Genomic DNA, 13,991 nt, shown 5'->3' with positions numbered 1-13,991 from the left:
TCATCTTCTAGAGTATATCTGAAACAAAAATTCTAATTGAGCAAGTGAACTCCAATATTTATTCATTCAATAATTCAACAAATATTTATTAGGCATCTTTTATGTGCCAGTGACTGTGCTAATCATTGTGTCTAACTTTGAACAATTCAGACATAGATTTTGCATTTTCTGTTAAGAACACTGCTTTTTATAACGACATCACAGCAGAGGAGAAGCGTTAAAAAAAGTATTAGATCAATCATGTTTTCTATACCAGAATGATTCCTTCAATTAAGAGGTTGCAATCTACTTACTCTGAGGTAGATTCTTCCCTAAATACGATCTAGTTATAGATGACTGAGAAAATATAATTAGGTATTAAGTTTGAACAGAATTTCAATTCATTATTTAAGGCTCCCAAACTTTTCTAATATAGTTGTTTGTTTCTATTCAGGGCTAGGTGAATTTACTGATTTGAGAGACAAGAAAAGAAGACTCTCAGATGCATTTTATGATGCCAAGGTAGTTCACAAGTTTTCTTTTTAAGTAAATGTTTAGCCCATACATATGCACACCCACAAGAACTTGACAATCACCAAGGAGATGAGTCCACCCTTACTTTGTAATCAAGGAGAATCACAGGTTCTTGGTCCTACAGTCTGTAACCCTAGGAAAATTCTCAGCAAAAGATAATAGATAAAAGAAAGTATTGTTCCTTCAAGTTTAATGCACTACCCTTTGGTAATCAGAAGGCTGAGTTTCTTCCTTACCAATGAAAGTTGCAACAGCCGATCACAGCTGTGCCTTAGCTGGAAGTCAGGCCAAAGTGCAATTTCCCATCCTCTTTATCCTCACTGGTAATCGAGTTACTCTTTCACACACTAGAATGATCAATGAATAAGATGGCAGGGCTCATGATGCATGACAGCTTTCTATTCTTGCAGAAATTCTAAAATTTACTCCCAAAATAACAGCTGTGGTCACCAGGGTCACGGTCTGTAACTCCACCTGTCAACTGAACAGTAAAGCACTAACCCTGAATTCCCGTTTTGTTGGTTGGAGCATTGATTTCTGGGCTTGCGATGGCAAAGAGGGTGCAAACTAGAACTTACTTTTGTTGAGCCAAACAACATTTTTATTATAGCAGCTATATGTTCAGTTAGAAAGAACGTATGTCCTCTAGTTTAAATGGAGATTCTTTTTTTAAGAGAAAGGGTGACCCCCCGTGGCAGTTTTAAAGCATGACTGGGAAATCTTGGGCACTTCTTGTATCCAGGTGACTGCATATTCCCTCATCTTTACTCTGGGTGGCTTGTGATTACTCTGACAGTAGGGTACAGCACAAGGGATGCTCTGTGACTTCTGAGGCCAGATGAAAAAGGCTATACTGCGTCTCCTTGCATGTGGTAACACTCGCTCTTGCAGCCCTGAGTCACCATGTGTGAAGTGTGATCACCTTAAGATCTCCATGCTGGAGGGGCCACATGCAGGCAGTACGGTTGACAGTTTCAGCTGAGCCTAGCTTGCCAGCCATTTGCACCAGGTGGCAGACGGGAGTGAAGCCACCTTGGACCCTCCAAACCAGTTATCTGCCACATGAAACAAAAGCCTTGACTGAATTCTGACCCACAAAATAATGACATTTAATAAAATGATGATTATTTTAAGCCACTATTTAGGGTAGTTTCTAATGCATTGATAGATAATTGGAACACACCTTGCATTAGCAGATGCCATGACGAGATTAGCCATAGGAGAAATTTAGTCCTAAGGACCCTTCACTATACCTAGAAGGCTATAAAGGGAAGGAGTAGAGCAGATAGGGAGAGCCTTGAGACCATGGTGCAGATCTGGGGACTGTGAAACCTGGGGATACATCACAGTTTTAAGAAAGTTTTGAATAGGCAGATAGGCGTCTCAAGCTTGTTAGAGAGTCCTTACTCCTCCAGAATACTTAACTATCAAACTGGAGTTTTGGACTCGTGTGTTATATGTGGTATTCTAGAATTTGTGGAATGTAGTCCAGAAACTCATTAAAATAACTTGGAATCCCAATATTAGAGCTTTCTCCCCCTCACATTGCATAATTTTTATTATGGCAATTAAAATGTTGTATTATAATAATTTCTTGAGTATCTGCTTTATTTATCAGACTTTGAGGTTCTTGAAGGAGGATTCTATGTACTTTTCACCTTTGCATTCTTCACTCCCGAAGTTCCTGATTCAATGAATGTTTGTAGAATGGCTAACGGAGAAAAGTGGTTAGATTATGTTTTCTGTATAGTTCTCAGAATAAATTGTAATTATCTGAGTTATTTACAAAGATTCATTGTTGATGACATATCTGAATGGTTATTACTTTAAAAAATATGTTGCAAATCCACGTCTAGATAATCGTGGTAAAGAAAAACCCATGTAACCTTGGAATTTTTCTTTTTGTACTTTGCTATTCCTACCTTGGTAAATTGGTCAATATTTTTTATAGTCTTGTCAACTAGTACTGGCCTCCGGCCCTTTTCTGAAGGATTATGCATGGGAGAATTCATAGGACTGACATTTTAATTGACTTCCTAGAAAAAAAAAATTTCATCTTGAGTGTTCCTTACCCTTCCCTGTCTTTGTAGTCTATTGCAGTGGTTTCCAGACGTTGGGATTTCAGGGATTAGTGTCATCTACAACATTGGGGCACTGACATTTATCTGGCATACCTGAAGATGTCTCTGGTTGCCACAACTAAGGATGTTCTACTGGTATCTAGTGGGGAGATGCCAGGGATACTGCTTAGTACTCAAAAATGCACAGGACAGCCTCTACTAAATAATTATCCAGTTGATCATGCCAACAGTGTTATGCATAAGAACCTTTACCTATGCATAACAATGTGCACATACTTAACCTTACTGTACGGTATGTTAAAATGGTTAAGATGGTAAATTTTATGATATGTGTATTTTAGCACATTTTTTAAAAAAAGAAAATGGGTCATGATAGTCTAGGGAAAAGTTCTACTTACAAGTCAACTTTATACCATTTTGATATAAATAAAAATGTAACGTCTTTGTTTCAGTTAGAGCTCACCTTATTGTTAAGATTGGAGTATGGGGTGAGATATATCACAGAGCTCATATCTCAGATACCATAGGAGAGCCAGTCTAGCTATTATGTTAGGGATTTGTGAACAATGGACATAGACGAAGGCTGGCTAACTTAAAAAGAGAAAAAAATGTATTAGAAGGTAATGCAGTCCATTGCAAAATCTGGAAGAGGTACCTTATTGAAATCATTAACCTCTCTTCATCTGTTTTGTCATCTATAAAATGAGGAACTTGAATTCAATGACTTCTAACTTCCTTTTCATTCTGCCATTATAGACTTACTATCTTAGGTTGTCAAAGGGCTTTGAATTCCTATTTATATATACTTCATATTTTGCCTAAATTATAGACCTGCCCCCTCATTGGATCTATTCCTAGAATGATTTTCTAATGGCTCTGGGGGTAGTATGTGTGTGTGTGTGTGTGTGTGTGTGTGTAATTTATATTAATAAGAAAGTAAATTCCAACTCTTTATCCCTCTATTTATAGAGAAAACCACGCATGGATGTGGGGAAATGTAGAAAAGCTGAAATGGCAAAACCTTTGCCAGGTATGTGTCCTGCTAAAGAGTTTAGCCCTGCATAGAGAGAGCTTCTTCCAGAGAAACGCATTAGTGAGTCTCTGTGTATGGAAAAGGGTGCTGGAACTGAGTGGACCTTAGAAAAACGAGTTTGTGGAGGAAGTCAGAATGAATGGAGACTAGAGACTTGAGGATTGGGGAGAGATGTGGTAGGACTTTGGAGCCTGCAGAGGTAAGTGGCCAGTGAGAGATTTCTGATGCCGGGATAGGGAAGGAATTTGAAGGATGGGGATCATATCTGGTTTTATTTTCATTAAGTTAATTGTACTTGTGCAATATAAAGTATCACTGCTGATGCAAATCTTCAATAATGCCAGTAGTCTCACAAAGCCTGTGGGACTCATTTAGAGAAAGTTAAAGAGAAGAGGGTGAAACTGATATCTTGGTTGGTATGAGGCAGAGGAAAGGGAACACAGAGCAGCTGTGGCAGGAGAGAGGTCATGAAATCAGGAGGTCAGGGGTAGGAACGTGGAGCCAGAAGTGGCTGTGGGAATGTAAAACCTTGGAAATTCACATACATTTTGTGGGAAGAATTAGCTTTCCCAGAATACTCGGAGTGAGAGCTTGGGCCCAAGGGCTCTGTGTGTACCTTTGGGCTGCACCAATGAACAAGAAAGGGTTGGAGCTCTCTCCTTATCTACCTGGTGCAGCTGAAGGCCCAAAATAATGTGGTGGGATATTTTTAAAGTCTTATTCTCTGATTTCATTGCGTACCGTGTCTTCTCTTGACATAGAAACAGTGCTCCCAAATAGAAATCATTTTACTATGAAATGAAAATTGTATTTATTTGTTTCTTTAACATTCATAGACATCTTCTAAGTATAAGTTGCTTAGATAAGATACAATTGTGCTATAAAAGAGCTTATCTACAGAGGGAGAGAGACATGCAAAAGTCAACCACAATACAAGGAAAGATGAAATAAGTGCTAAATGGAGTGCAGGAACAGTGGTCCTTGATTCTGGTGAAGGAGCAATGATATAGAATCCAATGAATGAATGTGTGTTCTCCCTGAAGTTTCTAATTCTTTCTTCAGTCACTTCTCTGTCCTGTTAAGAGAGAAAATAAAAATATTTTTGACATGGTATAAAATACATAAAACCATCCTAAGACCATAAAAACTCAAGAAATGTCATAATTGTGTATAATTTATCATTCACCCAACCCAGTTTTCTGTGCCTGGGACAAAGGTTTTGAAGAACAACCCCCCAAGGCTAAAAAGGCAATTTTGTGTAGGATATAGGCCTGGGGGTCAGATATCTCTACCATTTTGCCAGTTGTATAATTTTGGATAAATCACTATTTAGCCTCCTTTAGTGCTAGATTACCAATCTGTAAAATGAGGATTGTAACAACACATTGAATTGTTGGATTAAATGAGTTAATGCACATGAGTGCTTGGTACACTGTAAATACTCAGTGCATTTTAGCTATTATTTTCACTATTCTGAGGAAAGCATTGGATAATTTCACACTTATGAGTTTAATCACATTCTTTTGAATTTATATTTTCTGTTTGTATCACTTTTTGGATTAATGAACTCCCCAAATTTAAAACCTATATAATTAAATATTACTTTCATTTGTCCAGAAGTTACATCTTTTCTTTTTTAAAATTTATCCTTATTATTGAAAGTATTACAGATGTCCCCCTTCCCCCCCATTATCCCCCTCTACCCTGCATCTGTCTCCCACCAAGTTACCTCTTCTCGACTTTGCCTGGGGGCAGGCACCTCATTGTCTCTAGTACTTAAGGATTTAATGCACTAGTCTGTTTTCTTCTAATTAGTCTGTCTCAGAATATTTTTAAAGTCCCTTTCTAATTTTCTTCGGGTTCTAAAACAGTTATACATGCCATAGAGTATTCCATGAGTTCCACAGTTTTATGTAAGGGGAGGTACTTTATTCTGTTTTGTTGACGATAACCTTACCAACAACTGTCAGTGTTTTGTGAATTTTTTAGAGAGCAGCAGCTCTTTGAGTCACAACATTAAGGTACAGTTACATGGTATTTTTCAAAATATGTTCTCTGAAATGCTATTCTGTGAGAGCACAACGGGTGTTCCATAAAAGAAGATTATAATTTAGGAAGCATTGAATTAAGCAAGGATTTAATGCACTTGCAAGAGTTTGTTAGGTACTCTTTTAATATCCTGTGCACTTTAAATACAGTAGGTAGTGTTTTTAAATTTGTTTATCCAAAACCTTTTTTTTTTTTTTTTTTTGAAATTGTCTTGTAGACTAGCATTCTAGGAAAAAAAAAATCGGGAAATGCTGATTGGTAGCAAGTTCTAGTTTCAACTAACAGCTTACTCCATTATCTTATTGGAATAATTTCCCCCTAAGGACATTCCTATGTGGAAGCACATTCATGGCTCTTCTGATCATTCAGATACTTAGGTGAACTCTGCACTGTATTCTTATCATCTTGATATTTTTCTGGGAAGGTTTGATTATATCTGTGGACTTAAAAATAAAAATATCATTCTGTATTCTTTCCAAATTGCTTTTGGAAACATACTAAGTAGCTCTGGCCAGGTAAATCATTTGGTTGCTGGTTTCATCCCTGATCAGGGCACATACAAGAGACAACCAATGAATGAATGCATAAATAAGTGGAAGAGTAAATTGTTGTTTCTCTCTCAAAACAATATTACTGAAAACTTAAAAATCAATATCCTCGTAGTATAAATTAGTCTGGTTAAATTTTGAATATCTAAGGTCTCAGATTTCTTTCCTCAATGGGCTTTTAGTGTAAGTTCCAGTGTGTTTTACCAAGTAAATACCCATTTCCCAGTCTTTCTCACTCAAGCCTACTCTAAGGAGACAATGTGAAATCCTCCTTTTTGAAATCATAGATATTACCATATAATTTCTGAATTCCTTCGATATCATCCTGTGAAAGTTTGAAATTCTTGGCATCTCTAGCTTCATAGGTTGGATACATCACAGCGTCAGGATCAGAAGAATGACCCAGGCCCAAAGAATGGCCAAGTTCATGAGTGACAGCAAACAGGAAGTTAATTCCTACAACCAAAGAGCAACAAACAGTAATTATGAAAATAACTAGATATATAATATAATATGTAATAATAAATAAGGCAGTTATAAAAATACCTACCTCCATAGTTTACTTATTTGTTTCAAGGCTTTCATAAGAAAGGGTGGTTTAGAAGGAGAATAGAACAGTAGTGTTTTAATCTCATTGCTACTTCTGTTTGTTTTTTTTTAAAATATATTTTATTGATTTTTTTACAGAGAGGAAAGGAGAGAGATAGAGAGTCAGAAACATCAATGAGAGAGAAACATCGATCAGCCGCCTCCTGCACATCCCCCACTGGGGATGTGCCCACAACCCAGGTATATGCCCTTGACCGGAATCGAACTAGGGACCTTTCAGTCTGCAGGCCGATGCTCTATCCACTGAGCCAAACCGGTTTCGGCCTGTTTTTTTTTTTTTTTAAGTAATGTTTTTCTGTCCATTTGCTTCTTATATCATTACTCAAATAGCAGTATTCTATAGAGCAATGGTTCTCAACCTTCCTAATGCCGCGACCCTTTAATACAGTTCCTCATGTTGTGGTGACCCCCAATCATAAAATTATTTTAGTTGCACTTCATAACTGTAATGTTGCTACTGTTATGAATCGTAATGTAAATATCTGATATGCAGGATGGTCTTAGGCAACCCCTGTGAAAGGGTCGTTCGACCCCCAAAGGGGTCACGACCCACAGGTTGAGAACCATTGCTATAGAGGAAAGCAAGGGCTTTAGAAGCATTAAGATTTGGATTTGAAACCCAGCTCTGCTACTTATTAGCAGGATGACTCTGGACACATTAATTGATATTACCGAATCTCACTTCCTCATTTTTTGACCAGAGATAATAATTCCTGCCTTGTAGATTTATCGAAATAATTAGTTTCCCAGTATCTAACAGCAGGAGAAAGAAAGTTGGCTTTGCAAAAGCGAGAGTGGAAGTCAGGATCTCTAGGAAATGCTGGGTTTTGCTTTTTATTTATTAAATTGTGTTATAAATAGGCTTTTCTCTCTCTCGGACTCATAGAAAGGCTTTTCAAATAAGGGGGAGTGTATGAGCCTGAGAGTTTGAGTGGCCAGAGTTCCACCTGTGGTGCATTAGATTGAAGAAAGCTGCCTTTAGCTTACCTTGAGTGAAAAGAAAGGAGAGTGAAAAAGATATGCAAGATGTGAGGTGAAGACAGTCATAATTTTACATAGGTTAGATTTTCACAGCAAAGCATCACTGAAGTGGTGAATTCCCCCTGCCAAACACAAGTAGTGATTTCCCTTTCAGAGCCATTAGTAGCCTTTTTTAAAATTGTCTCCAGTTAGAATTGTTTATGCCAGAGCTGCTCTCCATTAGTTTTCTGATATGTCTATGATGGCCCGTTTCGTAAGATGACGAATATGATGGCCTGGGTTATGGTGTGGGTTCTCTAAACAATAGCAAATACTCAGAATTGTATATAATTCTTAAATATCATAGTCACTGCTCCTCTTTTTCCTTCAATTAAAAAACTTAAATTTGAAGGGAACATAAAGAAAGAGCTATAATTTATTGAATTGTTAACATCACCCAAGCATTGTATAAGCATGATCTCATTTAATTCAAATAACAATTCTGTGAGATGGGAATTATTTATTCCCATTTCATAGATGAGGACACAGGCTCAGAGAAGGAATAACTTACCAAAAGACACAAGAGAGTCATTGGTAGAGGTACAGCCAAGTGAACTCAATGTGGCTTGACTCATAGCCTGAGCTTCTATCGTCAGTATATGTCACATTAATAAAATGTAACGGGCTCAATAAATAAAATTACACATTTAAATCACATAGGACAGTGGTTGGCATTTATCAAGGGCTCAAAAGTTATTACTAATCCAAGCAAATATTAAATTAAAGTTAGTATAAGAAGTTCTGGATTTTAAAAAGGATGTAGTAGAAGAGAGATGAAATGCTGTACCTATACTGGTACCATCAGTCCAGCGTTCATCCTCATCAAAGTGGGCATCTCCTCCTAGGCCTGGTCCAGGCGCGAAGGCATGAGCCAGTGTGTTTCCTGGTCCATCAAATGGGAAGGAGTCCCCGTGAGCTGAAAGAAAATAGAGTGACTGCCCTTAGTGACTGAATATATCTCCACTCATTTTATTTATTTATTTATAATCCTCACCCAAGGATATTTTCCCACCGATTTTTTAGAGAGAGTAGAAGGGAGGGAGGAAAGAGGGAGGTAGGAGAGAGAGAGAGAGAGAGAGAGAGAGAGAAAGAGAAACATCAATGTGAGAGAAACACATTGGGTTGTTCCCTTCTCCCCAAAATATTTCTCTTTTCATTCTGTTCTAATATTGAAATGCCTGGTTTCTGTGAATTTAGCTGAAATTGACCATCAAACACAATATTGATAACACTGAAGAGAATGTGCAGAAAGCACTGATCATGGCATTCCATGTTTTTTAAGAATAGATAAACTGGATATTCCCTGATACCAATTTGAAAATAAATACATCTGCATCACATTCAAATCCAGTTAAGACACCTTGAGCATGGTTCTCCAGGAAATGGTCTACACAAAGATTAAGCTAGGTTTTTAAGAAAAGTTACACTAAAAGGTACACAAGTTACTTGTTGAATATAGTTCTCACACTCATTTGTCATCCTCCTACTATCTGGCCAAACAAAGTGAAAAAACTTAGAAGCAACCATAAATTAGATGTGAATGTATTTAAATGCCCATTTCCAGTAAGCTTTCAATATGTTTTAAACTATTCCATAAATGTGTGTGTGTGTGTGTGTGTGTGATGAATAATGCTACAAAATTGGGTTGGTAAACTTTTTCTGTGATGGTTAGACAATCAGTAATTTAGAATTTGTTGGCTTGATGGTCTCTGTAACAATTACTAAACTTTGCCATGATAGCCCCAAAGCAGTCATAGACAATAGGTAAACGAAGGATTATGGCTGAGTTGTAATAAAAATTTATTTACAAAAATAGGTTGTGGGCTGAATTTGGCTCATGGCTCATAGTTTACCATCGTCTGCCATAACGAGTGGCTCTAAATGTACTAAAGAGCTGTACTAGCATCTCTCTCTCTCTCTCTCTCTCTGTATATATATTCTTATTTATTTAAAGATTTTAAATTCTGAACAGAGGAGGGCACTGGTATAAGTAATAAGTAAAATAGCACTGCGGATTTGCTACAGGAATCTTTCTTACCTCCTCTTGCAAAGCCAATCATGATATCAGCAATTCCCACTCTAATTCTCTTAAATTGCAGAGGGATCTCTTTGCTCCACATTGCAAAGGCCTTGTCCACTAACTGATTCACTTTGAAATGGGATAAGTCTCGAGTATATGATATGACCCTGGTAGCAAACAAGAAAACAATGTTTGACTTCTTAGGAAGGGCTTTACTGTTTTCGTTTAAACGACCAAAGCAATACTAACTTGTAGGTGACTACTTTGGAAGTCCATTTGGGCCTCTCTGGGAACAGTGAGTATTCTGCAACATCTGGCACTCCACATCTGGGCTTCTGAATGATTTTTATGATGTCAGAGCTTAACATTCCAGTTATAGGCAGGTGAAAGAATTGCTGCATCTCCTTGAGTTTGGCTCGTAAACTGTTGACATCCCTTGATTTTGAGTCGTATGGATAAAATTTCTTGAGATAGCGCTGTTGGAAAGAGAGTAATTGATTTGTAATTCTTGTTTATTGTCTTTTATCTTAGAAGTCTGCATGTCTTTGCCTTGATACCTATGGACTCAAACAGTGGTTTGAAAACACAATAGCTACAGAGTCACCAAGGAAAATAACTGCGCATTAATGAAAAGAAAATTTAATATCAATAACGAAGCATTGTCATTCTATTTCATGAGCAAAAGGAAAAAGTACCTCCATTTTTCTTTCATCCCATAAACTGCTCTGAAGGGAAGCCCTCTGTACACTTTATAGAACAGAGATTCGTCTGTAATCGCCAATCAGGGAGAGTGACTATGTCCTCAAGGGCCACAACTGAGACCTTCCCTGGCATCAGAGACCAAGCCAACCACCCCCCTTCTAAGATTCTCTGGTGATCTGGCCCCAACTAGGTTAAAGGGTGTTAAAATTTTAGTTCTGGGAAAGGACATTGTAAAATTATTTAGTTTAATGTACATATTCTCCAGGTGAAGAAATCAAAGCTCATAGCAACTAAATGACCTACTCAGGGTCACATATTGAATTAGTAGCAGAATAAAAAAACAACCACTAGTAGCAGAACTGGCACTGAGTTTCCTGACTGCTAGTCCTGTGTTCTTTCCACTGTTAAAACTCTGGTAAGACCCACGGTGAGGCTGCAGGATAGAGCAGGTCTCCCGGTGTATTCCACACACAGTTGGTCTCTGGGCTTTCTTAAGGGACCCTAGTGTCTGGATATGAGGACAGCTGCTGGACTAAGTAGGAAGAAATGAAAAAGTGAATGAAATAACAACAGCGGCAGCTGTGGCCTCACAAGAACATTTATTAAGCGCTTGCTAGTGGCAGGGACTACGCTAGGAGCTTTACAGACGTATCTCATTTAAACCTCATCACCACCCTGTGAAGTAGGCACCACATTGTTATTCCTAATTTACGTGAAGAATCATGGCTCAGAGAAGCAAGTTCACCCCTTTCGTAACTAAAGGAGCCAGTATTTGAACTTGTGTTCTGATATAAAGCCCACTTCTTTAGAAAAATGCATTGGGCTTTCTAATGCATGAAAGTAATGTTGAAACGATTTAAACATTGGCTCACTCATTGACAGTCTAATTTGGAGTAGGTGAAATGGTTACTTTTCTCAGAACCTCTCAGGAGTATCCACTTTATGTGAGTAACCTTAGTAATATTGTGTGCGCTCTTTCTTGACCCATGATTGCATTTCACTCAATATTGTATTCTCTCTTCCTGTTCCCAATGATTGCATGTTCATCCATGACAGTTAGGATTTAATCTCATTTAAAAACAAACAACTTATTTCATCCATTCCAGAACTACAGGCTTTGCCAAGACACCCTCTGAAGGAAATTTCTCTGCATCCTTGACGTGAATTTTTCTGCCTCCTGTTAAACCTAGCCAACCCCACTCTGGTTTATTGGTAACCTACACACTAAATAAAGCCTAGGGATTCAATACACTTGCAAGTGAACACCTTCTGAATTGTCCACTGTGGGAAATCATATGAAATGGCTCTTTTGGAAGTAAAAAAACACAATAAAACATCAGTAATTTCTTATGGTTCAATCTACCATATTAGTGGGACTTCTAAAAGTCAAAGTTAATGTGAAATAAAACCTAACTTTTCTTATGCTTAAGGCTTAAATTTGTAAATAGTACTTAAGAGTAAACATCCCATTATTTTACCAAATAATAATTATTTACACTTATGAGGCTGCTTATGAAGTAGTAGTACATTGGAGAGAACATGATTTTGAACCAGAAAAACTTGTTCTTGACTCCTATCAAAACTCATCTTTGATTCTTCACCAGTATTCACCAAGTATGTGAATCAACTTAACGTTGGCCCCTTACTTTTCCCAGGATTGAGCTAAGGATTAAATGATATAACATATATGAAGTACTTTGTAATTGTTACATGATAGTTGGTACCGTTATTACTTCATTTATTCATTATAATAATCCTGTGAGCTGTAAAGCACATAGTATGATTATTCATAGTACAATTACTTCTATTAGACACATGAGAAAACAAAGTCAAAAGTTCATATCTTGCCCATCATCATGCTTGAATGTGTGAGGGCTCTCATTTCTACCCATGTTTTCTGATTTCAAGTCTTTCCATTACAAGTAGTCCTCATTGTAAGAGGCAGGTCTCTGGTCTTTATGAAAAGAATTTCAAGTTACAATAAAGAATTACTTCAATTTCTTGACTAGGGACTGTGCTAACGGCATCACGATAACCCCATTTAGTTGATAGCACTATAACATCCGATTTCCAAATTAGTAAACTGAAGCTCAGAGGAATTTAATAATATTTCTATGCTAATAATATTCCTCTACAATGTACAGCGGTTCTCAACCTGTGGGTCGCGACCCCTTTGGGGGTCGAATGACCCTTTCACAGGGGTCGCCTAAATATATCCTGCAAATCAGATATTTACATTATGATTCATAACAATAGCAAAATTACAGTTATGAAATAGCAACAAAAATAACTTTATGGTTGGGGGTCACCACAACATGAGGAACTGTATTAAAGGGTCGCAGCGTTAGGAAGATTGAGAACCACTGCTCTACATAGTGAGTGAAGGTGGAACTTGAACCCAAGTTGGGAAGGCACTAAAGCCTGCTCATACAGCTACTTGATTAAAACATATATTGCCTTTACAATAGAATCATTACTCAGATTGAAAAGCATGCTCCCTAATGCTGATAGCAAGACCGTGGAGCCCCAGGTGAGTGGCCAGTGACATACCTGCGCTTGTTCCCACTGTGGCTCGCTCATGCCTCCTGCCTCGGGCGGAAGCGGCAGAGCCAGGCCGCCGGGCAGCAGACACACAGCGCACAGCACGGCCAGCTGCATAGCTGGGTCCAGGGATAGTTTTCAGGCCTATGGTTGGTTTGGTGTTTTCTTGCAAAGGCTGGAGAGATTTATATAGCTTCTCAGAAAATAGGTGACTCATTTGAGTGTGTTTTTTTTCTTTTTGGTGACTACAGAACTTTGAAGTGTGTGCTATTTTTCATTAATGACAACGAGGAAGTATTATATTTTTATTGGCAGGAAGCACACAATGTATTTGTCCTTGGATCCCCCCACCCCTTTCTGCTGTATAAATTTAATCCATGAGAAAACACATTTTATTTGCCAGAATCAATTGTGACTCAGGCATACCTTCTTTTTTTTTCCTTTATCCTCACTTGAGGATTTATTTATTTATTTATTTAATCTATTTTTTTCTTTATTGATTAAGGCAGTGATTTTAAAGGGCCAACCTTCTGGCCCTTTAAAACAGTTTCTCATGTTGTTACTCCCAACCATAAAATTATTTTCGTTGCTACTTCATAACTGTAATTTTTCTACTGTTATGAATTGTAATGTAAATACCTGATATGCAGGATGGTCTTAGGCGACCCCTGTGAAAGGGTCGTTCGACGGCCAAAGGGGTTTCTTTTCTTAGTGCTCAACATTACCCAGAATTTCTCTTCAATTACATGAAAAAATATCAAATAAACAGATCTTTATGCATGGGCTTGACTGTTTATATACTACTAGAGGCCTAGTGCATGAATTCATGCACAGGTGGGGTCCAGCCGGCCCTGCCCCTGATTGGAGTGGGGATA

The 13,991-nt window shown here is 37.8% G+C and overlaps 1 protein-coding gene across 1 annotated transcript; it reads right to left on the bottom strand.

Moving 5' to 3' along the window:
* Positions 1–4,413: 4,413 nt before the first annotated feature.
* MMP7 (matrix metallopeptidase 7) lies at positions 4,414–13,286 on the bottom strand. The gene is made up of 6 exons (XM_070425886.1): positions 13,126–13,286; positions 10,123–10,349; positions 9,892–10,040; positions 8,641–8,769; positions 6,519–6,680; positions 4,414–4,702 (listed from the first exon to the last, which is right to left on the bottom strand). The coding sequence occupies exons 1-6, from the start codon at positions 13,231–13,233 to the stop codon at positions 4,686–4,688; spliced, it is 792 nt and encodes a 263-aa protein (XP_070281987.1). The 5' UTR covers positions 13,234–13,286; the 3' UTR covers positions 4,414–4,685.
* Positions 13,287–13,991: the final 705 nt, after the last annotated feature.

This window comes from Myotis yumanensis, unplaced genomic scaffold, assembly GCF_028538775.1.
Source record: "Myotis yumanensis isolate MYYU_CA2020_CCGP unplaced genomic scaffold, mMyoYum1.0.hap1 SCAF_10, whole genome shotgun sequence".
Taxonomy (NCBI): domain Eukaryota; kingdom Metazoa; phylum Chordata; class Mammalia; order Chiroptera; family Vespertilionidae; genus Myotis; species Myotis yumanensis.
Note: the sequence above shows the minus strand (reverse complement) of the source record. Positions and strands in the feature narration are given on the sequence as shown.